Raw genomic sequence first — 24,163 nt, 5'->3', positions numbered from 1 at the left:
CATCTGCCCCTAGGCTGAAGATCAGGTCTAGTGTGTGCCAGGCTAGGTGAGTGTTTCCAGAGATCTATTGTACTAATGACTATTAGTGGTTATATCAGTAACAGGCTTTGCAAACCGTAATGTTCCTGGCATACATAAGTTAGATAAAAGCATAAAATATTCTTGCTGCATGGTGCAACAAAACACTACTTTATTTCTTAAAATCCAGAACCTGAACATACAAGAACCAAAAACAGAGAGAGAGAGAGAGAGAGACCAGGCTGGTCCTTGAGGCACGAGGCACAACTCATCTTACCTTGGTCTAGGTGGGCTCTTTGCAGACGATCCAGATTACATGCTTCTTTCAAAGCCCCCCAACCCTATCATGCAAGCAGGACCAGGAAACCCCTTAGGATTTAAAGTGACAGCTTGTAATTTTTGCACAAGTTCAGTATAACACACATACATGCATTTGCAAAGTAAGGCATGCCTGACCTTTTGGCTTGACCTAATTTTCCTTTCACTTACAACAATTATATTGGGTGACTCCAATGTCTTCAAAGGAGTAGCTTCTTATTTGGGCCAGAGTAAGGGGATATTAAAGCTACTTATTTCTATGTTAACTACATAATTCATGTCTATTCTACATCTATATTCTGATCTTCTGGGAATGTAAAGTTCCTGCTATATAAAACTAATTAAATCCAGGTAATTTAAAAACAGTATTAAAGACAACTTTCTTGATCTGTTTTCCGTGTTATTCATTTTTGAGATACGTAATAAATGCTTGTAAAAATGAGCAGTAACAATCTCTCTCAAGCCCAGGGCTCATGAATTGTATGCCGGTAGAAGTGGCAACTACAGGATCACAGAGCACTAGCATTTTGAAAGAAACTAACTGTTCTTTTGCCCATTATAAAGCATTCTGACACTTTCTGTAGCAATTCAAGTGTATCTTTATTCAAAAGCTCAGCTAATGGACTGATTAGAGTAAATAAATGTAGTCTACCCTTCCCATATTAATTAAGCATGGCTAACAGGATCCTAATTCTGTTACTGCCATATGCACAGAGGCTTTGACAATATATTCAAGTTTTTTAGTAAGGTACATCGATTCAGTATTTATGCAATGTCCTTGTTGGAGTTTACCATTTTAAACTCTTAATTTAGTTGTTTTGGGTTTGCAAAATTATTTGAAGTTGCTTATGGTGTACTGTTAAATTGATTAAGCTGTTCAGAGGGGCTTGACAGCACAATGTCTAAGCTGTTGATCCAAACCTATTGCAATCAATAGTAATCTTTCTTCAGTGAGCTCTGGAGCAGGTCCTTTGTGCATAAATCTTTCAGTTTTGCAGAAGAGGGCCGATTCTCTGTTGTGGTATCAGAGGTTTCCACCAGTGAAACTCCACTGTAATCAGTGGAATCATGTCTGATTCCATTCGGTGGAGTTATTTTCAATACAGGTATTGAAGGGTGTGTGCTGTTCAGGAAAGACAGAAATAAAGGTAAGATGGTGCAGTAGCATTGTATAATAATGATGAATGCTGTAAAGAAATTAGAAGTGATTAAAATGGATAAGACAGAATCTGTTTGGAGAAGAAAGCTAACAGAGGTTCCACTGGGATAGTGCTTGGGGTCTGCTACAGACCCCCAGATCTAATTTTGATGTGTATAGAGATCTCTAATATTTTAAATTAAATAATAATACTGGGAATTATGTGATTATGGGGGACTTTAATTTCCCAGATATAAATTGGAGGACAAGTACTACGTAAAAATGTAAGGCCCAGATATTCTGGGATGTGGTAGCTGATAGATTTCTTCAACAAATTGCTGAACCAGCAGGAGCTGATGCCATTTTAGAATTGGGAAGTAGCGAGCACCTCATAGAAGAACTGGTTGTAGAGGACAGTCTTGGTTCAAGTGATCATGAGCTAATTCAGTTTAAACTAAATGGAAGGATATTCAAAAACAGGTCTGCAACTTGATTTTAAAACAGCAAACTTTAAACAATTAAAGAAATTAGTTAGGGAAGTGGGCTAGACTGAAGAACTCAAGGATCTGAATGTGGAGGAGGCTTTAAATTACTTTAAGTCAAAGCTGTAGAAGATATCTGAAACTTGAATCCCCAGCAAGGGGACAAAATTCATAGAGAAAAGTGGCAGATCAAACTAGTTGAGCAACCATCTCAAACAGGTTATTAAGAGAAGGTAGAAAGTCTAGAAGGAATGGAAGATGGGAAGAATCGGCAAGAAAAGCTACCACTTGGAGGTCAGAAAGTATAGAGAAAAAGTGAGAACCACCAAAAGCCAAACACAGTTGGACCTTGCAAAGGAAATTTGAATCAATAGTAAAATCTTCTATAGTCATATAAATAAAAAGAAAACAAGGAAAGAAAAAGTGGGACTGCTAAACTCTGAGGATGGGGTGAAGATTAAAGATAATCTAGGCATGGCCTAACATCTAATCAAATACTTTTCCTCAGTTTTGAATAAGGTTAATGAGAAGCTTAGGGGTAGTGGTAGGGTGGCTAATGGAAATGATGATGTAGACATAGAAATTATCATATCTGAGGTGGAAATCAAACTCAAACCGCTTAACCTAATCAGGAGGCCTGGATAATCTCCATCCAAGAATATTAAAAGAACTGGCACATGAAATTGTAAATCCAATTACAAGGATTAATGAATCCATAAACTCAGGGGTCATACTCTGACTTGAGAATTGCTAATATATAGTACCTATTTTTGAGAAAGGGGGAAAAAAGTGAGCAGGAAACTACAGGCCTGTTAGTTTGGCCTCAATTGTATGCAAGGTCTGGGAACAAACTTGAAATAGAAAATAGTTAAGGACATACAGATAAACAGTATTGGGATAAAATACAAATGGTTTTACAAAAGGTAGATCATGCTTGACCAACATGATCTCTGTCTTTGGGAAGATAACTGATTTTTTAAACAAAGGAAATGCAGTAGATCTAATCTACCTGGATTTCACTAAGGCATTTGATACAGTTTCACATTGAAATTATTAGTTAAATTGGAGAAAATGGAGATTAAAATGAGAATTCAAAGGTGGATAAGGAACTGGTTAAAGGGAAAACTAGAATGGATCATATTGAAAGGTGAACTGTCAGGCCGGAGGGAGGTTACTAGTAGAATTCCTCAGGAATCGGTCTTGGGACTAGTCTTACTTAACATTTTTATTTATGACCTAGGCACAAAAAGTGGGAGTGTACTAATTAAATTTGCAGATGACACAAATCGGGAGGTATTGCCAATACAGAGGAGGACAGGAATATCATCCAAGAAGATCTGGATGGCCTTGAAAACTGGAGTAATTGAAAAGGGATGAAATGGAATAGTGCAAGGTCATGCACCTAGTGACTAACAACAAGAATTTTTGTTATGAGCTGGGGACATTTCTGTTGGAAGTGACAGAGGAGGAGAAAGACCTGGGTGTTGTGGTTGATCACAGGATGACAATGAGCTGCTAATATGATGTGGCTGGGAAGAAGGCTAATGTAATCCTAGAATGTATCAGGTGAGGTATTTCCAGTAGAAATACGGAAGTGTTAGTACCATTACACAAGACACTAGTGAGACCTCGTCTGGAATACTGTGTGCAATGTTGATTTCTCATCTTTAAGAAAGATGAATTAACTGGAACAGGTGCAGCGAAGGGTTACTAGAATGACCACAGGAATGGAAAACGTACCTTACGAGAGGAAACTCAAGGAACTTGGCTTGTTTAGCCTAACCAAATGAAGGCTGAGGAGAGATATGATTGATCTCTATAACTATATCAGAGGGATACATATCAGGGAGGGAAAGGAGTTATTTAAGTCAAGCACCAACGTTGAGACAAGAACAAATGGATATAAACTGGCTATCAACAAGTTTAGACCTGAAATTCGATGACGTTTTCTAACCATCAGAGGAGTAAAGTTCTGGTACAGCCATCCAATGGGAGTGGGCTGGGGGAGGGGAGGAAATCTAACTGGCTTCAAGACTGAGCTTGATAAGTTTATGTATGGGATGGTATGATGAGATGGCCTACAATGGCATGTGGCCCACCTGCAACAGCTATTAGTAAATATCCACAACGGTCGGAGATGAGGCACTAAATGGGGAGGGCTCTGAGTTACTACAGAGAAATCTTTCCCGGGTATCTAGCTGGTGGGTCTTGCCAACATGCTCAGGGTCTAACTGATTGCCATATTCGAAGAAATTTTTCTCCAGTCAGATTGACAGAGACACTGGAGAGTTTTCACCTTCCTCTGCAGCATGTGTCATGGGTCACTTGCTGATTTAAACTAGAATAAATGTTAGATTTTCTGTACCTTCAAGTCTTGAAATCATTATTTGAGGACTTCAGTAACTCAGGGGTCTATTACAGAAGAGGGTGGTTGAGGTTCTCTGGCAGAGGTCAAACTAGATAATCAAAATCATAGGTGCTGGGAGTGCTGCCACGCTCCCTGGCTTGAAGTGGTTTCTATCACATACAGAATTTACAGGTTGGTTCAATGGCTCTCAGCACCCCCACTATTTGAATTGTTCCAGCACCCCTGACCAAAATGGATCCTTTTGGCCTTAAAGTCTGAGTTGCAAGATTGGGGTTACCCAATGATGAATCAGGCCCATGTTGATTGGGACTAGGGTGGGGGTGAATAACATAATTTTTTTGTTCACTGGCAATTCAGAATATATATTTTTTAAATTGTTTGGGGTTGAACTGAAAACAACTTTTTCATAATTTTCAGTTGAAAAGTTGAAAAAAAATCATTTTGGATCAAAAAAAATTTCATTCAGTCAGAAACAAAATGTTTCGTTTTAATTGAGTGGGTTTTTTGCTTTTTAAAAACATTTTAAATAAAAATTTGAAATAATTTCCAATCCCCAAACCAAAACTTTATTTAAAAAATGTCAAAAGAAAATGCTTTGATTTTTTTTTTTTTTTTTTTTTTTTTGCTGATCAAAACATTCTGGCAAAATCAACAAGAATTTGTAAAATATTTTGATGTCACTGAATCTGCATTTTTCACTGAAAAAGCTTTCACCTGAAAAATGTCACCCAGCTCTATTTAGGACACACATGGTGTCATAATAATCCTGAATGAGTATTGGTTTATGTCACAAGCAACCCACACAATGCATTATAATTGATTATCTCTATTCAATAGACACCAGACTGGCAAGCAAGTCAGGATTGGGGTGCGTGGTAAATCTCCGTGAAAATGTTCGCAAAACATTTATTCACTGTAAGACAGACCTTAGCCAAGGCTTTTATTCTCTGTCTTCTGAAAATAAGTTATATTTATTTCTGTTGAGAAATAAAAAACATTCAAGCTTAAAACAGAGTCAATGTCTGGGTGGGATCTGATTTTTATATGAACAGCATTCAACAAAAATTGAAAAAGTAAAATTACAAAAGAGGAACAAATCCTGATGGGGTGTGTATATAGACCTGTTATACTCTTGCTTCTTACCTTTTTCTCAACTCAATAACAAACTTGCATTAGCTTGAGGTCTCTTCATTTTACACCCCCACAAGTTTTGAAAATACATGCTGATGTTGGAGGCTAGGTACTGACCTACTTTTAAGCATAGATTGATAGTGACTGTCTTTTATAGACAGTGGGGGCATCCAAACCACATTGATCTATATCAGTGGAGAAGTTTCTTCCTCACAACTGTTAGTTTACACACTACTTTTATGCAGTATGGAATTGACTGAGCTTTTAGACATATTTGAATAAAAATGACTATACCGATCAATTTTGCCATTATATTTTGTATTAAGCCTATGCTCAGCTGAATAGCTTCAATGCAACAGCTGCAAAAGTCATAAAATACATAAAGTACAAAATTCATATGGGACCATTTCAAGTAAATTTTGCTTATTAAATTTCTGCATGATGAAGAAGGACTTTTCCCATTTTGTGCCAAAAGTTCCAACTGTAATATCTGTTTTACATTATCTGTAGCATCAGCAAGTAGCTCTGAGGTTTCACATGTACATGTTTGATACAAGGCAACAGAGGGTCCTGTGGCACCTTTGAGACTAACAGAAGTATTGGGAGCATAAGCTTTCGTGGGTAAGAACCTCACTTCTTCAGATGCATCTGAAGAAGTGAGGTTCTTACCCACGAAAGCTTATGCTCCCAATACTTCCGTTAGTCTCAAAGGTGCCACAGGACCCTCTGTTGCTTTTTACAGATTCAGACTAACACGGCTACCCCTCTGATGTTTGATACACTTTCTCAACTGCAAATTAATACCTTTAACTTTCCAAAAATCATAATTCACTTAGTAATTTTCTCAAAATTCAATGGTGTGTACTCTCTAGCTGTCTGAGGCTGTGTGTCTTTGGGATGAGCAGCATGTAGCCAGTGGTATCAGACTTGTTACCCAATCTTAAGGTACTATATTATTATTTCTCACAATCTATCTTCCATTAAATGATCATTGAGACACTCTGTACCTCAGAGTAACACCATGGTATCCCCACTTTCATCACTGTCATATAATTATGACATATTTTATACAAAGTATACCTTGTGAAATATCATTTTAAAAGTCTTGATCTGTTGAACATTACTATCCTGTTAGATTGTATGTGCTAGCATTATATGAAACATTATGAAGTATTGCGGCATGTGACACTGAAATACGTTGTGAGGTTGGGAACACCCACAACCAGCCTTTCAGGTACAACAATGGAGTAGCCAGGCAGTGGTGATGGCCCATTAGAGGGAATCCACTCTCCAAAGGGCCATCCCAGAGACTTCTTAGAGGGAGCACAAACCTATTTGTACCATCTGCAGGGTGAGACACTGATTCAAATCCTGATTAGTTTGTAGAATTCAGACTGAATTTATTTTTATTTCTTAGGTAACCAACTTTGATCTCTATGCTTGCTACTTATAATCACTTTAAATCTATGTTTCTATAGTTAAGAAAGCTGTTTCATATTTTACCTAAAACAGTGTGTTTTGGTTGAAGTGCTTGGAAAATCTCAGCTCAGTTTACAAAGGCTAGTGTGTCCATTCCACACTGAGGGAGTGGCAAACTTAATGAACTTACACTGGCCAGGCTTCTGACCAGCGCAAGATTGTACAGTTCTGGAGTGCAAGGCTGGGAGGACGGGGAATTGGCTGAAGCCTTCCTATTGATGGTTCATGAGTGCCTGGGAGATTCATGTAACTCGGTTGGATGTGTCCCTGCTTGTGGATGTCTGTGAAGTGCAGTGCATGCCAGAGGTTTGTTGCTTGCCACAGTATCACAGCATGAGAGGCACCCCTGGTTGGATGGACAGAGGACTCAGTGGTCCCACAGTACAGGTTGCACCCCTTTATATTACAATCATCTAAAGCATTTTATAGGATTATGACCTAAAGATCTCTTCTGAAGCACATTTGTCTTTAAACATGGGCAGAATTTTCCCTTCAGGAAAAGAAGACAATTTGGGACAAGATAGATTAAGAATGGATCTGTCTCTCTCTTTGCTATAAGTAACTATATCACTAGTACCTGAAAAGCAGTATTGTTTGCACCGTTTGTGTTAATTTTGGGGGATATTCACTATCAGTTGTGAGAAAAGTACATAATACTAAATGTAAAATATTTGGGCATTCACCTTATGAAAATCTTGACTCACTGGACAAAGGTGTTCATGTTTTAAAAGTAACTTTGTTTTGTACTCTAAGTGGCTTTTCAGAAAGTATGAATACTGAGCGTCAGAAAGATGTACAGATATAACATACGGCTAACAAAGAGCCTGAATCAAAGAAGCCAGAAGTATAACTATACTTAATCTTACACCGGAACTGACTTTTAAAATAAAAAGATGGGTGATGGGATAGCTCTGGTCATTCTTTACATCCTAAAATTTTAAAACATGGTCACTTATTTTATGTGTCCAAAGTTCAATATTCAGGGCCACTAGAAAACATGGATCCTTACCTCATTGCAGGACAGAATCCTTGCATGGTGCACTGCTCAGAGACATTTAGCCCAGGGCGAATCCTTATGTTCCTCATGAAACTTGGGTAAATCCCATTTGAGGACTGAATTGGGTCAGTACACAATTACAGTCACACACATATCTTGGTCAGACCTGAACCTGTAATTTCACTCTAACCATAGCCCCTGAGTGCAGAAGCAGCTAGCAGTTCATTCTAAGAGAGAGAGAGTTCTGAACTGAAAGACAGGGTCCAAACATTTATGAGCTTCAAGAGATGTGGGGATCTGGACTTACTTTCTGGGTTTTGTGAGCAACTGGATCCAAAACCCAGGAAAGCCAATGTGTATGTGGGCAGAAATGATGTCAAATGTTAATTCAGGTATGTGCTGGTGTAATGATACTGGTTAAAGCTGGGATATGGTTAAAGAATTGAATTCTTGTTGAAGGTGTTTGGGGATTGCACTTCTGTAGTGTTGTATAGTGAAAATGGTGCTGCTTTTATTTTAATGGGAGCTGTATGTGCTCAGCTTATCTGAAAATGAGGACGTGTATCAATATTATTGGATATTTATATATCTTTATACAGTAAATATACGATAGTATTTTCAGCGATCTAAAACTCCTAACACTTGAGGTGGGAAAGTGATATTACTTATGGCTGTCAGACATTACAAAATTGAAAATGATGAACTTCCAGATAGTCACAGACATGCCAAGATAAAAGCCCAGATTCTTGGAAATGACATGGCTATCAGCACTTGTTGACAAAATTGAAGGAGAGAACCTATAACCTACAATAATAGAGTTGGCTTTCAGTTCCATTTCTGCATAAGCAAGGAAAGTGAGAACACATCCTGGGCATATCAAACTCTTTTTGAAATGTCTATGAAGAAATATAAAGGATTTCTAAACAATTTGATTGATGGAGCATTTTAATTGCTAATTGTCTAGTACCCAGGTGCAGTTTAATCTATTTGAACCACACAGTTCAGCTAACACTACTCCTCAACGTTTCAAAGAGCCAGCTTCAAATTACATCTTACACAGTTTTATATGAAAGGTTGCTTCACCCACTGAAGTGATTCTCTACAGCCGCAATTCAATGCATCTACTTGTCAGATGTCACCTAATCATAACCATTGAGGATAAGAATTAGAAAGATCAATGCGCTTAGGAGACTGGGATTATTTGACTATAACTTCAGTTGTTCAGATTTTATCTAATGATTCACAAAATGTACTTTTTGAAAGTACTGCAATGATGCTCCAACCCCCTAATTTTCAAAGATTGCACATGGTTTAGCCATGCAACACTATCACAGCCAAAGGATGTTATGCAGTTCCCAACACCCCTGTCAGATCTTTGACATTTCTCAGTTAATCACACACTTTAGTTGTAATATGGCAGATATATATTAATTGTCAATCAAGCATGAGAGTTACACATTACATCCCAGATCCTCAGCTAGTGTAAATCTGTGTTGTTCCATTGACTTCAAGGATCTGGCCTAACAGATTTAGAGCAATACTGGCAAGTGCATTCAAAAAAGAGTTTTAATGTATTTTTAGAACTATTAAATAAAAATTCCCTTAGAAAATTGAAAACAGTGTTACGTTTCCTGCTAAATTTGCCAAGTAGGGTCTCTTGGTTAAATGCTACCCTGGGGATCTGGATTCTATCCCTGCTTCTGCCAGAGAGTTCCTATGTGATGCTAAGAAAGTCTCTTAAACCAAGCTTTCCACAGGAAGTCACTACTTGTGTTTTTCTGGGTGCCTGATTTTAGACTCTGTGATCTGATTTGCAGAAGTGCTGAGAGTTCACAATGCAACTGTGTAGGAGCTGGATTTTATAATGTATTATGAGAATTAATGTATGATTTGATTTCATCTTGTCAGCCACCCCTTTTGAATAGCAGAAAGGAATGACAGACCAGAACAATCCTTATAACTAATTATGGTCATCCTTTTGTCTTAGAATAAGTTATAAAGCTACTATGGTTTCCTATATGTATTACAAATTAGGAAGTAAGAGACAGGATTCTCTATTGTGTCTATGTTAAGTAGATTAGAGGAACATTGAAGACCTGGGTCTCAATGTAAATTGTCTTGGTTATTGATTGTAAAACTTAGCAAGATTTAATTTGCAATGCCCTTTTGCTCAATATAAAATACTACTGTTTGTATTCTCAATCTGTTTGTGTGAATGAGGAATGTATGCATTAGGAAAAGATAAGGTGTAAAGGCCTTTGTTATAGCCAGAGTCAAGGAAGAAGGAGTGAAGAAACTTAAAGGACATAAAAGAATCATCAACACGCATCCATAATGAAGGGCAGATTGACGACCCTGAGGTAAAGGCTGGCACCCTTAAAGACAATTGATTAAATCAGAACAAAGGACAGGATGACCCTCTCGGAGGTGTATTGGAATGTTTACACAAATTAAGAAGTAACCGGTCACAAAGTGACACAGCAAAATCCATAGGCTTCAACAGAGAAGAAAACCTATAAGAACAGGGTGCTTTGCCATAGGACTTTGGGTTCGTCTTGCCACACTCCAGGAGCATCGGTTTGAAACCGATAGAACCCCGTTCCCCTCTGCGACCAATCTGGCTGGCCACTAGATTGATCCAGACTCTGGACTGGTAACTATAAACATCACTGCAGGACTGTGTGTGTGTCTAAAAAGCTTATGCTAACTGTGGTATTCTCAATAAATGCTGTGTATTTACCTTCCTCTATAAAGATCCCGTGTGCTTTGTATGAGCATAACAACTGAAGTCAATGGGAGCTATACTTTGGACATTGAAAGTGCTATATCAGGGATCAGCAACCTTTGGCATGCGGTCCGCCAGGGTAAGCACCCTGGCAGGCTGGGCCAGTTTGTTACCTGCTGCATCCGCAGCTTCAGCCGATCGCGGCTCCCACTGGCCACAGTTCGCCATCCCAGACCAATGGGGGAGGCGGAAAGTGGCGCGGGCCGAGGGATGTGCTGGCCGCTGCTTCCCGCTGACCCCATTGGCCTGGAGCGGCGAACCGCGGCCAGTGGGAGCCACGATTGACTGAACCTGTGGACGTGGCAAGTAAACAAACCGGCCCGGCCCGCCAGGGTGCTTACCCTGGCAGCCGCATGCCAAAGGTTGCCGATCCCTGTGCTATATAGTGCTAAGTACTCTGAAAAATCAAATTGAGCACCCAAACTTAGCAGCTACTTTGAATCTTAATCTTTCTGTGACTCAGTTCCCATCTATATTACAGGGGCATTGTGAAAATAAATTCATTAATGTTTGTGAAGCACTCAGACATGATAGTGAAGAGTGTCATAGAAAAACTGAGGAGGAAATTAACGATTTTGAAGGGTTTGAATACTGTGCCATAAATAAGGAATAGAGTCACACAAAGAGGAGACAAAGGGCAGGTCTACTCTACAGCCAAGATCAACGCTCTGAGATCGATCCACCGGTAGTCAATCTAGTAAAGACCCGCCAAATGGACTGCAGATTGCTCGACCCCTGTACTCTGCCCCCAATGAGAAGAGTAAGGTAAGTCGATGGGAGATTTTCTCCCATAGACCCGGCGGTAACTGGACCTCAGGTGAATAACGTAGCTGGTGTTGCATAGCATAGGTCAACTTACCGCGGTAGTGTAGACATAGCCAAACAAATGATCACTGCCCATTCTGTGCACTGAATGAGGCAAGGCCCAGTGGAACAAGTAGTATCTGAAGATGTAAATAAAGACCGTATCATAAGCATAAGGGGAGGGAGGTGAATTTAGGTTGCACAGGCAACAAGCAATCTTAATTCTGGCATTTCTTAACTTTTGAGTTCTTGACTTTGTAACCTTAATAAGGTTTTTTAACATGTTTTTTTTTTAAACTGGTTATATAATTATACATAAAATTATATAGAAATATACAAAACATTAATTATCTGCATTTGCCTGTATAATATATGACCGTGTACACACAGCATACTTCCTGAAAAAAACACAACAGTTTATGTATGTACGTTTGAGCATTATGTTAACATAATGGTTGAAACAGGACTATGTTAACACAAACTGAGTACCCTTTAGTTTGGACTCTCAGGCCTTGTCTACACTACGAGAGTAGTTCGATTTTACTTGCATCGAATTTTTGTAATCGATATTGCAAAGTCGAACGTGTGTGTCCACACTAAGGACAGTAATTCGACTTTGTGCGTCCACACTAACGGTGATAGCGTCGACATTCGAAGCGGTGCACTGTGGTCAGCTATCCCACAGTTCCCGCAGTCCCCTCTGCCCATTGGAATTCTGGGTGTAGCCGGCAATGCCTTCTGGGTAACAAAATGAGTCGAGGGTGCTTTTGGGAAACTGTCGTCATCCGTCCATCACTCCCGCCCTCCCTCCCTGAAAGCGCCGGCGGGAAAACAGTTCGCGCGCTTTTCCAGTCATTGACAGCGCGGACGCCACTGTACTCCGAGCATGGAGCCCGCTGCGACCATCGCTGCAGTTGTGGCCGCTCTCAACGTCTCGCAGCTTATCATAAAGGTTTCCCTGAGGCAGATGCAGAAAAGTCAGGCAAGGAGGCTACGGCACCGCGGTGATGTCCTGAAGTCTGAGAGTAGCACAGACCTGTCAGAAAGCAGGCGACCCAGCGCCGAGGACATCACAGTGGCAATGGGTCATGTTGATGCCGTGGAACGGCGATTCTGGGCACGGGAAACAAGCACTGAGTGGTGGGACCGCATAGTGCTGCAGGTCTGGGATGAATCCCAGTGGCTGCGAAACTTTCGCATGCGGAAGGGAACTTTCCTGGAACTTTGTGAGTTGCTGTCCCCTGCCCTGAAGCGCAGTGACACCCGGTTGCGAGCTGCACTGAGTGTACAGAAGCGAGTGGCCATAGCCCTGTGGAAGCTTGCAACGCCAGACAGCTACCGGTCAGTCGCGAACCAGTTTGGGGTGGGCAAATCTACCGTGGGGGTTGTTGTGATGCAAGTAGCGAAGGCAATCGTTGATGTACTGCTGCCAAAGGTAGTGACCCTGGGAAACGTGGAGGCGATCATAGATGGCTTCGCAGCGATGGGATTCCCAAACTGCGGTGGGGCCATAGATGGAACTCACATCCCTATCCTGGCACCGGACCACCAGGCCACCCAGTACATTAACCGAAAGGGATACTTTTCCATGGTGCTGCAAGCACTGGTGGACCACAGGGGACGTTTTACCAACATCTACGTGGGATGGCCGGGCAAGGTTCATGACGCTCGTGTTTTCAGGAACTCTGGTCTGTTTAGACGGCTGCAACAAGGTATTTACTTCCCGGACCACAAAATAACTGTTGGGGATGTGGAGATGCCTATAGTCATCCTCGGGGACCCAGCCTACCCGCTAATGCCCTGGCTCATGAAGCCCTATACTGGCGCCCTGGACACTGAAAAAGAACTCTTCAACTACCGGCTGAGCAAGTGCAGAATGGTGGTGGAGTGTGCTTTTGGCCGTCTCAAGGGGAGATGGAGAAGCTTACTGACTCGCTGTGATCTCAGCGAAACCAATATCCCCATTGTTATAGCAGCTTGCTGTGTGCTCCACAATCTCTGTGAGAGCAAGGGGGAGACCTTTATGGCGGGGTGGGAGGTTGAGGAAAATAGCCTGGCTGGTGATTACTCACAGCCAGACAGCCGGGCGATTAGAAGAGACCAGCGGGAAGCGCTGTGCATCCGGGAGGCTTTGAAAGCAAAGTTCCTGAGTGAGCAGGGTAACCTGTGATTTTATAGTTTGTGTACTGAGAAGCTAAACCTGCCCCCGTTTCTTTACCCAGGTAATGTTGACTATCCTATCCAGTTACATACCCCCTTCACCCCCCCTCCAACACACGTGTCGAAATAAAAATAGTTCTACTTTGTTAAAGCACACCGTTTTCTTTAATACTGTTTTAGCGGGAATTTTTTAAAACTGGGACGCAGACTGTGGTGCGGGGCGGGTCTAGTGTTGTGATGCGAATGCAGCTTCTAAACTCAAGGATTGACAGGCTCCGCTGCGGTGGGATGCTTGTTTCAACGGAGCCTGTCACCCCTCCTGATCGGGACTGTGTGTATGGGAGGTCTATTTGACTTTGTGGCAGGGGGAGGACGGTTACAGATCCCATGCTGTGTGGCTCTGTGATCCTGTCTAAGGACCGGCGCTTAAGATCTGTAACTGCCCTCCCCCGCCACAAAGTCACAGAGCAACCCACCCCCCCCAACATTACATCAAAACAACCTCCCAGACTAACCGGGGCAACTAGTCACTGCATCACTGCACTGTGTATGTGCCCTGCTGCTGTGCCTGCCCCCGACTATGTACCCTGCCAAAGGAGACTGTCCTGTCCAATTTCCAACCCCCTTTCCCCTCCTCCTCCAAAAGAACATGATTGAAACAGTAGTTAACAGAAACGAATTTTTTATTATCAACTACACATGGCATTGGGAGGTGAAACTTGGACGTGGGCTTGTGTCAGGCGGGAAGGAAAGAACTTTTCAAATTTTGGGAAATGAGAGCCTTCTGCTACTAGAGCTCTCTGCAGGGGTGGAGTGAGAGTTAGCAGGGACTCTGCCGCCTCTCCTTCTTTGCACTTTGGGTGAGGTGGGTATGGGACTTGGTGGCGGGGGAGGGCGGTTAGAGATGGACTGCAGCGGGGCTCTGTCCTCCTGCCTCCGTTCCTGCAGAACATCCACAAGGCGCCGGAGTGTGTCCGTTTGCTCCCTCAGTAGTCCAAGCAGCGTTAGAGTCGCCTGCTGGTCTTCCTGCCGCCACCTCTCCTCCCGATCCATGTTGGCTTGGTGCATTCGGGTCAAGTTCTCCCGCCACTGGGTCTGCTGTGCTGCCTGGGCTTGGGAAGAGGCCATAAGCTCAGAGAACATGTCCTCCCGTGTCCTCTTCTTCCTACGCCTAATCCGCGCTAGCCTCTGGGAGTGTGATTCCAGGCTAGGTTGTGAGACAGTCGCAGACGGGGCTGTGGAAATGGGAAAAAGGGAGTGAATTCCTCTGAAAGATAAATGTAGTTGTGAACAAAGAACATAGTCTTTCTCTGTGAACAAGACCATGCACAGCACCTTTCACATGCGCACTCAGCACAAGGTCGAATTCTCGGCCTTCGCATTCTGTGCCTGGGGTCTTGAACAGCACATTTGAGAAGCGAGGCAGCACAACGGAATTTCTGTTGCAGGCAGACATGGTAAGCCGTACACTTGTGGCAGTTTAAAACTTTTATATTACCACTGGCCTCATTTCACATTTAAATCAATGTCAGTCCCTGCTGCCAGCAATCCGGCAAGCGGGAACTCTGCCCCTGTCCCACCCCCTCGCGGCTGTCCCCGGGAACGATCCCTTTCGGCTGCCCCTCTCCCGCCTCCACCGCGTGGCTGCAAACCAGCGGTGACAGTTCTGTAAAGGAACGGGAAAGCAGTCCCAACACTAACATTCCCCTACCTAATTAAAAGCAGGTCACCATGGCCGACATCACCCTGATGAGGATCTCCGAGAGCGACAAAGAGAGAATGCTCCGGGAAAGCCTCCAAAGACCAGGGCCGTATGCCGCCCTGCTGTGCAGAGCAATGATCCCCGAGTACCTGATAATCTCGTGGCGCGGCAACGTGTCGTACTTCGGAGGACCCAATAAGGCCGCTCTCCCCAAGAACCTCATGCAACGGCTTTCAAGTTACCTCCAGGAGAGCTTCATCGAGATGTCCCAGGAGGATTACTGCTCTATCCCCGCACATATAGACCGCATTTTACTGTAGCTGCAGTAGCAGGGAATACACAGTAGAGCGGCTTGTGCAGGACAATCACTGAAAACCGGACATTGCTAGATTTCTTTTCAAAACTTGCACTGCCCCTTACTAAACCGTTAAGCGCCTAGGGCACACTAATCATGAACAACCCATTCTTTTAATTGTTAATATTCCTGTTTTGTTAAAAATAAATGTTTAGATGTTTACAACACTTACTGGCTGATCCTTCACCAGATTCTGTGTCCGGGGTAATGGCTGGGGACGCTTCGTAGGGGATCTCTGTAAGGGTGATGAAGAGATCCTGGCTGTCGGGGAAATCAGCGTTGTGAGAGCTGCCAACTGCCTCGCCCTCCTCATCTCCTTCCTCATCTTCCCCGTCCCCTAACATGTCTGAGGAACCGGCCGTGGACAGTATCCCATCCTCAGAGTCCACGGTCACTGGTGGGGTAGTGGTGGCGGCAGCACCGAGGATGGAATGCAGTGCCTCGTAGAAACGGGATGTCTGGGGATGGGATCCGGAGCGTCCGTTTGCCTCTTTGGTCTTCTGGTAGCCTTGTCTCAGCTCCTTGATTTTCACGCGGCACTGCGTTGCATCCCGGCTGTATCCTCTCTCTGCCATGTCTTTAGAGATCTTCTCGTAGATCTTTGCATTCCTTCTTTTGGATCGCAGCTCGGAAAGCACGGACTCATCGCCCCACACAGCGATGAGATCCAAGACTTCACGATCAGTCCATGCTGGGGCTCTCTTTCTATTCACAGACTGCATGGCCATCACTGCTGGAGAGCTCTGCATCGTTGCCAGTGCTGCTGTGCTCGCCACGATGTCCAGACAGGAAATGAGATTCAAACTGGCCAGACAGGAAAAGGAATTCAAATTCAAATTTTCCCGGGGCTTTTCCTGTGTGGCTGGTCAGAGCATCCGAGCTCGCACTGCTGTCCAGAGCGTCAACAGAGTGGTGCACTGTGGGATAGCTCCCGGAGCTATTAGCGTCGATTTCCATCCACACCTAGCCTAATTCGACATGGCCATGTCGAATTTAGCGCTACTCCCCTCGTCGGGGAGGAGTACAGAAGTCGAATTAAAGAGACCTCTATGTCGAACTAAATAGCGTCGCAGTGTGGACGGGTGCAGGGTTAATTCGATTTAACGGCGCTAACTTCGACATAAACGCCTAGTGTAGACCAGGCCTCAGGGTCTACATAAGTCAGTTACAGCACAACACTTTAGTCCTCACTGCAACTCATGCCCCCATAGTCTGCACTGCAAGGCTGTGTACACAAGACTTTAGCCTAAAGGTAAGTTACATTTTGGCACATAAACCACTTAAGAATGTCTCTTTAAATACATGTAAGAATATATTTGAATGCCATGTGACTAATTTAAAAGTACACAAGCACTAAAATTATAATTGCATTAATTTGAGTATGTTAATCTTCAAGGACATGTATGGATGTTTAATTTGGATTAAAAAAACACAATTATCAAATGAGCTATCTATCTGATAAAAATGACCCATATTTAAAGATCATACTATTTAAAGTCCGACATTCAAGAAGTATCTATCCAATGTACTAACTAAAATATAAAGTTTATGGTATTTGCCGCTATGTTAGTCAATTAATTATTTATGTAAGTTGACTTCTTAATTACTTAAGAGTCTGATCCAACTCCACTATAAAGCATAGTAGTATTACCAGTGACTTCAATGGAACCTTGGTTTGGCCCTAAGTCTGAGTTCCTAGAAGTCTGAGTGCCTTAATAATAATAATAAGTTAATTCATGTCTATCTGAGGAAATACCTCTGGTGAAGGGAGCCTCCCTATCATGCTAGTTCTGCAGTTCACCTTGCAAGGGTTGTTGCCACAGGGGGCATGCTCTGCAGAGGTAGGTATGTGCTGGGATGACATCGGACCACGCATGCCAATGGCACATGCGGCTGGTTGGGGGAGTTTCTGGCTAGTCTCCATCTGCTTCAAGGTTTGTAGAGGCCATTGCAGCAGGAATGCAATTTAGGGCTCTTCTCAGGGCTACTCAGGCCTATGCTAGGGACAAAACAGTTGTCAGCACCCAAAGGTTGCAGAGGCACAAGCCACCTACCCTCAATAATTGTGCCAGGTTCTGTCCCAGTGCAGGAGAGAATTGGAGACCAGGTCAAGACAGAGTTTGACAGAAAACTAGCAGACAGATACTTTGAGGCCACTGAAGATTTCAGCTAGTGTTAATTCTCAGGCACCTAACATTTTCATACTGTTAACGAAGTATTATAAAAGACATTCAAAATGTTAACTTCACTAAAGTGACACTCACCTATATATAAAGCTACCTTTTAAAGAATTAAATGAGAGTCTTATCTCAAGCTAATAGATCTAACTCATCAGCTTGAACATTATGACATCTATACATTGTACAATTAGGGCCTTTCTTAAATAATCTTAAGAAAAGACATGATAGTACTTCATCCATATAAACTTATTATTTAATCTTATTAATTTATATTCCTTGTCTGTATGCCACTGATACCATATATAACCTCCCATTTTCAGACCTTATGCAAGATTATAATATGAAAAGTCCTTGGATACTGATAGTAGTATAACCTTTCTTATGCTGCCTGTCATTTACCCTTGGGCCAAAAGCCAAAAATGAATGTAGGTTCTACATCACATGCAGAGGAAGCAGGTGAGTCTCAGCTTTTGTCACAAGGGGAAAGGCAGGGAAGTCCATCAGTACAAGACATTCAGTTACAAACTAGACAAGGAAAGTGGCAGTGCTAAATATGATCCGATTTTTGCTTTCATTTTAATTCGTTTTTTCTTTTATCTCTGAAAAGTCAAGTTTAATGACACAGAATGTACATATCTAGCTATATACTGGGATAGTTTATTATTAAAATGTGCAAGGAACCAATAGGACCTACTTTTAAAAGTTATAATGGTTTTCAACCAACATCATCTTCCTGATTTAAACCAAACGGATGTATATTCAAGTGCTTGCCATTCAATTTGCAATTCTGTATTGTACACACATTGCCAACATTTATTTTGCAGCACCTATTTTTAATTTGAACAAATATTAAATGGTTTGTGCAAAATTCTTATATATTGGTGAACACTTCCTGTCTGTAGTGTCACTCTATCCATGATATCTTTTTGTGAGACTTTATATTGGAAAAATATCACACAGCAACGGGCAAAATATTTTCTATATGGTCAGAAAAGCACAGCTCAACAGAAATTAGGGACACCATATAGGTTAGGAACAGAAATCTGCCATCCAGGTTACATTGCTATCTTTTGGGGATTTATTTTATTTCCCTTTCTTGCTCTTCTCCTCAATGTTCACTCAGGCATTCATTGACCATTTCTATACAGATTGATCCTCAGCCAGAGCTTCAAATTGGACTGGTACTTCTATCAAAGATTTGGAACCCAGACCTGCAAATTCTTACTCACGAGGATATGCAAATAATGCAATTTAAATGCTACTCGGATGACAGGCTGTGCAGGATTGTGTCTATTATTTTGTTCACAATATTTTAATACACCTGTGTGGCCTGATCCCATGCATGCATAAGTCAATGGGAGTTTTGATCAAAAGGAACAGTAATATATAGACAAATCCTTTGCTCACACAGGGGTTCTCAAACTTTCTGTATTGTGGGCCAGAATTGGACACAGAGATTTTACTATTATACTTGACCATCTGAACCATCTCTCATTCACAGAAATTACTTATATGGAGAAGAATATTTGGAAAGTATTCAATGTATTTTTTCCTCTTTTAATGTGAAAATAAAGCAGTAGAAAATGGTATCGTAGCCATTATTCAGAAAGGTACTAAAGCACATGCATCATTTGAATGGTGAGTAGTTCCAACGAACCAAACTTCTTGCATACTTCAAGTTAGACTTGTGCTTAAATACCTGGCTGAACTGGGGGCACCAGCAAATGATCCATGAATAACACTTTGTGAATATTTTTGAGACAGAGTTCTTAACTTCCAAACCCCCTTTTTCCTAAGTGCAATTTTGATTGCAATGTTTCAGAGTAGCAGCTGTGTTAGACTGTATCCGTAAAAAGAACAGGAGTACTTGTGGCACCTTAGAAACTAACAAATTTATTTGAGCATAATTTAATTGCAATGTTCAGTCACAAGATGGCAGCTCTGCTTCATGGTTGTATTTCTGCTTTAGCGATGGCTTTTTGGACCAGCTACAAAAAAGCACCAATATATGCTTCTTGTGTGGTTAAATTCACCCTCTCTTTTCTCCAGATAAATATCCTTTAAAATTCTGAAAGAGGAAATATTAATATACCTATAGTTTTTCTTTTCAATGAAATCCTACACTGACATGCCCAACAGGAATATTAATGACGAATAAGGCCAAGAAGTTCAGACATAGCCTTTCCATGGAATTTGCAGTCTGCATCACATAATGTTAATCAAAAGATAATGATTCCTTTTGGAAATGACTGAAAATTGTTCCTTGTAATATGGCTTTAATTTATTATACATATATGACATATAAATGGATTCTCTGTACAAAGCAATATTTCTCTAAATTTCTTTACTCCTTGTACCCTTGTTTGTATTTTCATCAATTGAAATAGCCTTGCAGCATGCATGCATATATATGCCTGTTCCCTTTAGAAATTTTCAATACTGGATTGGATGTGGGAATTGGTAGCAAAGCTCTGCTTGTTATATGAGTTACTGGAGTGCACCTGGTACTCTTCTACTACATATCCTTTCCCATATTATGGTGATTGGCCTCTACGTGCTAAATCCCACATGTGGCTTGAGTAGTCTTATTATACAGCGATAAAATAATTTCTTCTGATGTATTAGATAACCACACTTATACACTATGGAAAGTTTTAGTCATGTTCAGTGTAAAGCTCTCAGTCAAACATTTTAGGGTTTAATCCAGCACCCACTCCCCCCAAATCCTTCTCTAGTTTAAAACCTTGTGATACGAAGTGTGACCATTGAGTTGTATGCCATTTCTTGCTTCTAGCCTTATTCACTTATAATCCATAAGATTAAAGTATATATTGTGACTGGCCATTGCACAGGTGAACAAGGAGGGAGGGCACATGGAGCTTTCTGTAATATTTACACTTTCTGTGCAAGGGTCCATGCAGTCACTGCTTTCTCCTTGTGCCCTCAGAAGCACTAACCACCTCAAAAGAGTCTGAAAGAAGCAGGTACATTGCCCCCATCGCTTGCACGGTAGCCAATAGTAGAATTGTTTGGAGAATGTTTTATTTTTTTCCCCAGTGAGAATATTGACTTTTTTGTGAAAAATTGAAAAACAAAATATTTCAATTAGGAAATGCTGTCAAGGTGCCTAATGTCCCATTCTTTTTATAAGCCAGGCTCCTTGGTAAGATCACGACCTCTCATGATGCACTCTCTGTAAAGGCAGGTGGTGGGAAGTAATCCAGAGGGAGAGCCTGGTCCATAGAGGAGAATGAGGACAAAAAGAAACTAAAGTTCTTCTCTTGAGAGGCACTACTGTGGCATCCACAAACAAAAATAGTTTGGTTTTCAGCCAAAATAGAACTGTTACTCGACAAAAACATTACATTTTCAGTGGAAATCAGGTACTTTTCACAAAAACTTAATTCATGCAAAAACTCAATTTTCTGTTGAAAAATAGTTGTGATGGAAAGTTTTCAACCAGCCCTAGCCAGCAGAGCTGTCCTGCACCATTCCAAGGGGTAGTACAATGTCCATACATACCCCATTCATCAGGGAACTCCAGGAAGTACTGTACCTGCCTTAAGCTGTCTTTGGGGTGGGTGGCTCCATGCTGTACCTCACTCCAGACTGGTCCTACGGGCACAACACTTGGAAGCATTACTTTATATGAGGGACTTGCCTAGCCTATCCAAATCATTCTCATTTTTAGATCCCTCTCCCTTTGTATACAGACTGAGTGACTTCACTGTATCATTAGCAAATTTCATCAGCTTACTACTTAATATTCTCCTAAGCAAAGTACATTAAATCATTCTTCTGACCTTCATGGCAACCCACCAGCACTCACTTCTGTTTACTCTCAGCAGCCTCTACTCACAAGCACACTCAGTCTTTGAAATCCAACATTGTTCTTTTTCCATCTTAATAGTTCAAGCCCACTAACACAATGTTTACTAACCTTAATGATGAGTCTTTTGAGTCTAAATCAAATGCTTTCTGAAGGGTAAATTACGTCCATAGAATCCAACTCTCAACTCTTTTTTTTTATTCAAAATTTACTCTCAAAATCAGAATCCTTGTTTCTGAATTTAATACCGCTGACAAGTTGTTAATGGATCTTTAATTATATCTGAATTAAAATATGCAGGTGTCTTTGCTTTGTGAACCAGTATTAGCTAAAATATTATCTTCTCAAATATTATGTACATAATAAATAGTATATTTGATACCATTACTAATTAATTATAGTTTGCATAAAAACTGAAAAGCTGACACAAAACTAAAATCAACCCTAGAATTGCTCAGTGTACATATCTGTAAAGAAGTAACACATTTCTACTTGACTATTAACAAATTGACTGTATTTTAGAATACTAATGATGTTTATTCTATTCTGCATTGTGAAAGAATTACAGCAGTTCAAATAAGAAAGACAAGAGATTCATAGGTCGGCAGTATATAGGTATGCTAACTTTGTAATGCTTTTTTAGTACTAGCTTTTTTTTACACCTGTTAATTAGGTATCTTTGTGCTCATGAGGATTGACCTCTGTCCACTGAACAGGTACAGTATAGGTAGCTTCAGTGTAGGTTCCCTACACAATGTTCCCTCTGTCGATGTTCCTCAACCAGTCCATAGGAATAAGATAATAATTTCGTTTCTGTGCCATTCCATTCCCGGTCTCTCTGAGGTGACTGCAGACAAGCATGCTAATGATTATTTACAATAAAAATAATAATGCAAATTAAAGTTCTGTCTTATCGTCCTCACTTGTTGATCAGACAATATCACTCCTCTCTTCAAATCCCTACACTAGCTCTCCCTTGACCAAAAATGTCTGGGCCCTAGAGCTCCAAACACAGGTCTCTGTCAGTCAAGCTAAATTAAGAGTTAAGTTAGTTGTCAGCTATAGAAAGACTCTTATCGTCTTTCTAAGCAGCAATCAGCTGGTAACGGGCAACATAGGATCCAATGCTCTTCAACCCCAGGAGCAGCTCAGGATCAGAAAAGTGAAAAGGTTGCTGAAAACTGTTCTAGCCCAACCTCTCCTTGCACTGCAAGTTCTGAGCTGCACCTCTGCAACTAGCAGCACAGAATTTCACCCTAATTGTTTAAGTCCCCGATCCTGAAAACAGGTCAATACACTTGCATTGAACCTTATTTAAGTCTTGAGGGGCTTCTTTTGGGTACAGGAGTCAGCGTGTGTTGTAATTCCTTGCAGGACTGGGGCTTAGATATTTAATTCTGATCTAGTGAAAATTCTTATGCTTCATCTCCTTCTTTGTCCTCCTTCAAATCTTCCATACAGCTCAACGAGTAGGGACGCAGAATGAGCTTCATATCAGTGGATATCACTTGTATGCATACGAGTGTATGGTTCAGATTTTGCTGGGCAAGTGGAATCCTCCGCAGTAGAATAATTGAAATACCATCTTTTCACAAGAGTTTAAGCATGAATATAAAATCTTATCTGCAGAATTTATACAGCTGGGTATCTGATTGCGGAATATAATGAATGGAGCATTGCTTTCCAGAACACTTGCCAGGCATCTTTTCCCTCTGGTAAATTTCAGAGATTGGCATTTAAGTTGCTTCAGGTCTAGAGTAAGTCCAATATCACCATATGATAACAGGAGAAACATTTGATTAGATCACAAATAGTGAAAGATTCAGACAGAAGGGAAGGGAGACCGGGCTAGAGAGAGCCTGATTTTCAATTTCTAGAGGATTTCTACATTCTTGTTACCTTCTTTTTCTCATAAGATGCTATGTTTATTTTCCTCCTCTGTCACTATTGGATACACATCAGCATCTCATGGCCTAGCTATTGGGGTAAATCCACTTAAAATGTTATGGTCGGAATTCAATAGGTGGGGGACATTCTTTCCATTTATCCTAATAACATATTTGTTGGGTTTAACTGTTTTTCAGGAAGTAGGTGGGAGGGAAGATCAAGAATCCTTGGCACATCTGATTCTTTGTGTGCTGCATCCCCTAAGAAATATTTAGCTAATATGCCTCTGGATATTTAAAGGCTGATTGGCTCAGCAAAATAATCCAAACCTTGATGTCTGTAAAAAAGTGCTATGCATTTTCAGGATGGAAATAAATCCTTTTGAATAACATAGTATGGATTTTATTGTCAAACCATTTGCTCAGCCATAAAATAGCCATTGGGTCTAGACTTGCAGCCCTTACTGAAAGCAATGGGAGCTATGCAGGTGTCAACCCGGTAGAATCTGGCCCATGATTTGTCATGTAGTT

General features: G+C 41.3%; 1 protein-coding gene across 1 annotated transcript; it reads right to left on the bottom strand.

Annotated features, from left to right (window-relative positions):
• Positions 1–14,345: 14,345 nt before the first annotated feature.
• LOC135973648 (uncharacterized) lies at positions 14,346–16,620 on the bottom strand. The gene is made up of 2 exons (XM_065557836.1): positions 15,910–16,620; positions 14,346–14,915 (listed from the first exon to the last, which is right to left on the bottom strand). Exons 1-2 carry the CDS (start codon positions 16,484–16,486, stop codon positions 14,440–14,442), a joined length of 1,053 nt encoding a protein of 350 aa, XP_065413908.1. The 5' UTR covers positions 16,487–16,620; the 3' UTR covers positions 14,346–14,439.
• Between the last annotated feature and the right edge of the window lie 7,543 nt (positions 16,621–24,163).

This window comes from Chrysemys picta, chromosome 9 (genome assembly GCF_011386835.1).
Source record: "Chrysemys picta bellii isolate R12L10 chromosome 9, ASM1138683v2, whole genome shotgun sequence".
Lineage (NCBI taxonomy): Eukaryota > Metazoa > Chordata > Testudines > Emydidae > Chrysemys > Chrysemys picta.
Note: the sequence above shows the minus strand (reverse complement) of the source record. Positions and strands in the feature narration are given on the sequence as shown.

Bases quoted from the DNA above. Each gene is read 5' to 3' on its own strand.
- LOC135973648 (XM_065557836.1), bottom strand. From the start codon at position 16,486: ATGCAGAGCTCTCCAGCAGTGATGGCCATGCAGTCTGTGAATAGAAAG. The intron at 14,916-15,909 runs GTAAGTGTTGTA...CCATTTCCACAG, and splicing joins ATCTGGTGAAGGATCAGCCA to CCCCGTCTGCGACTGTCTCA.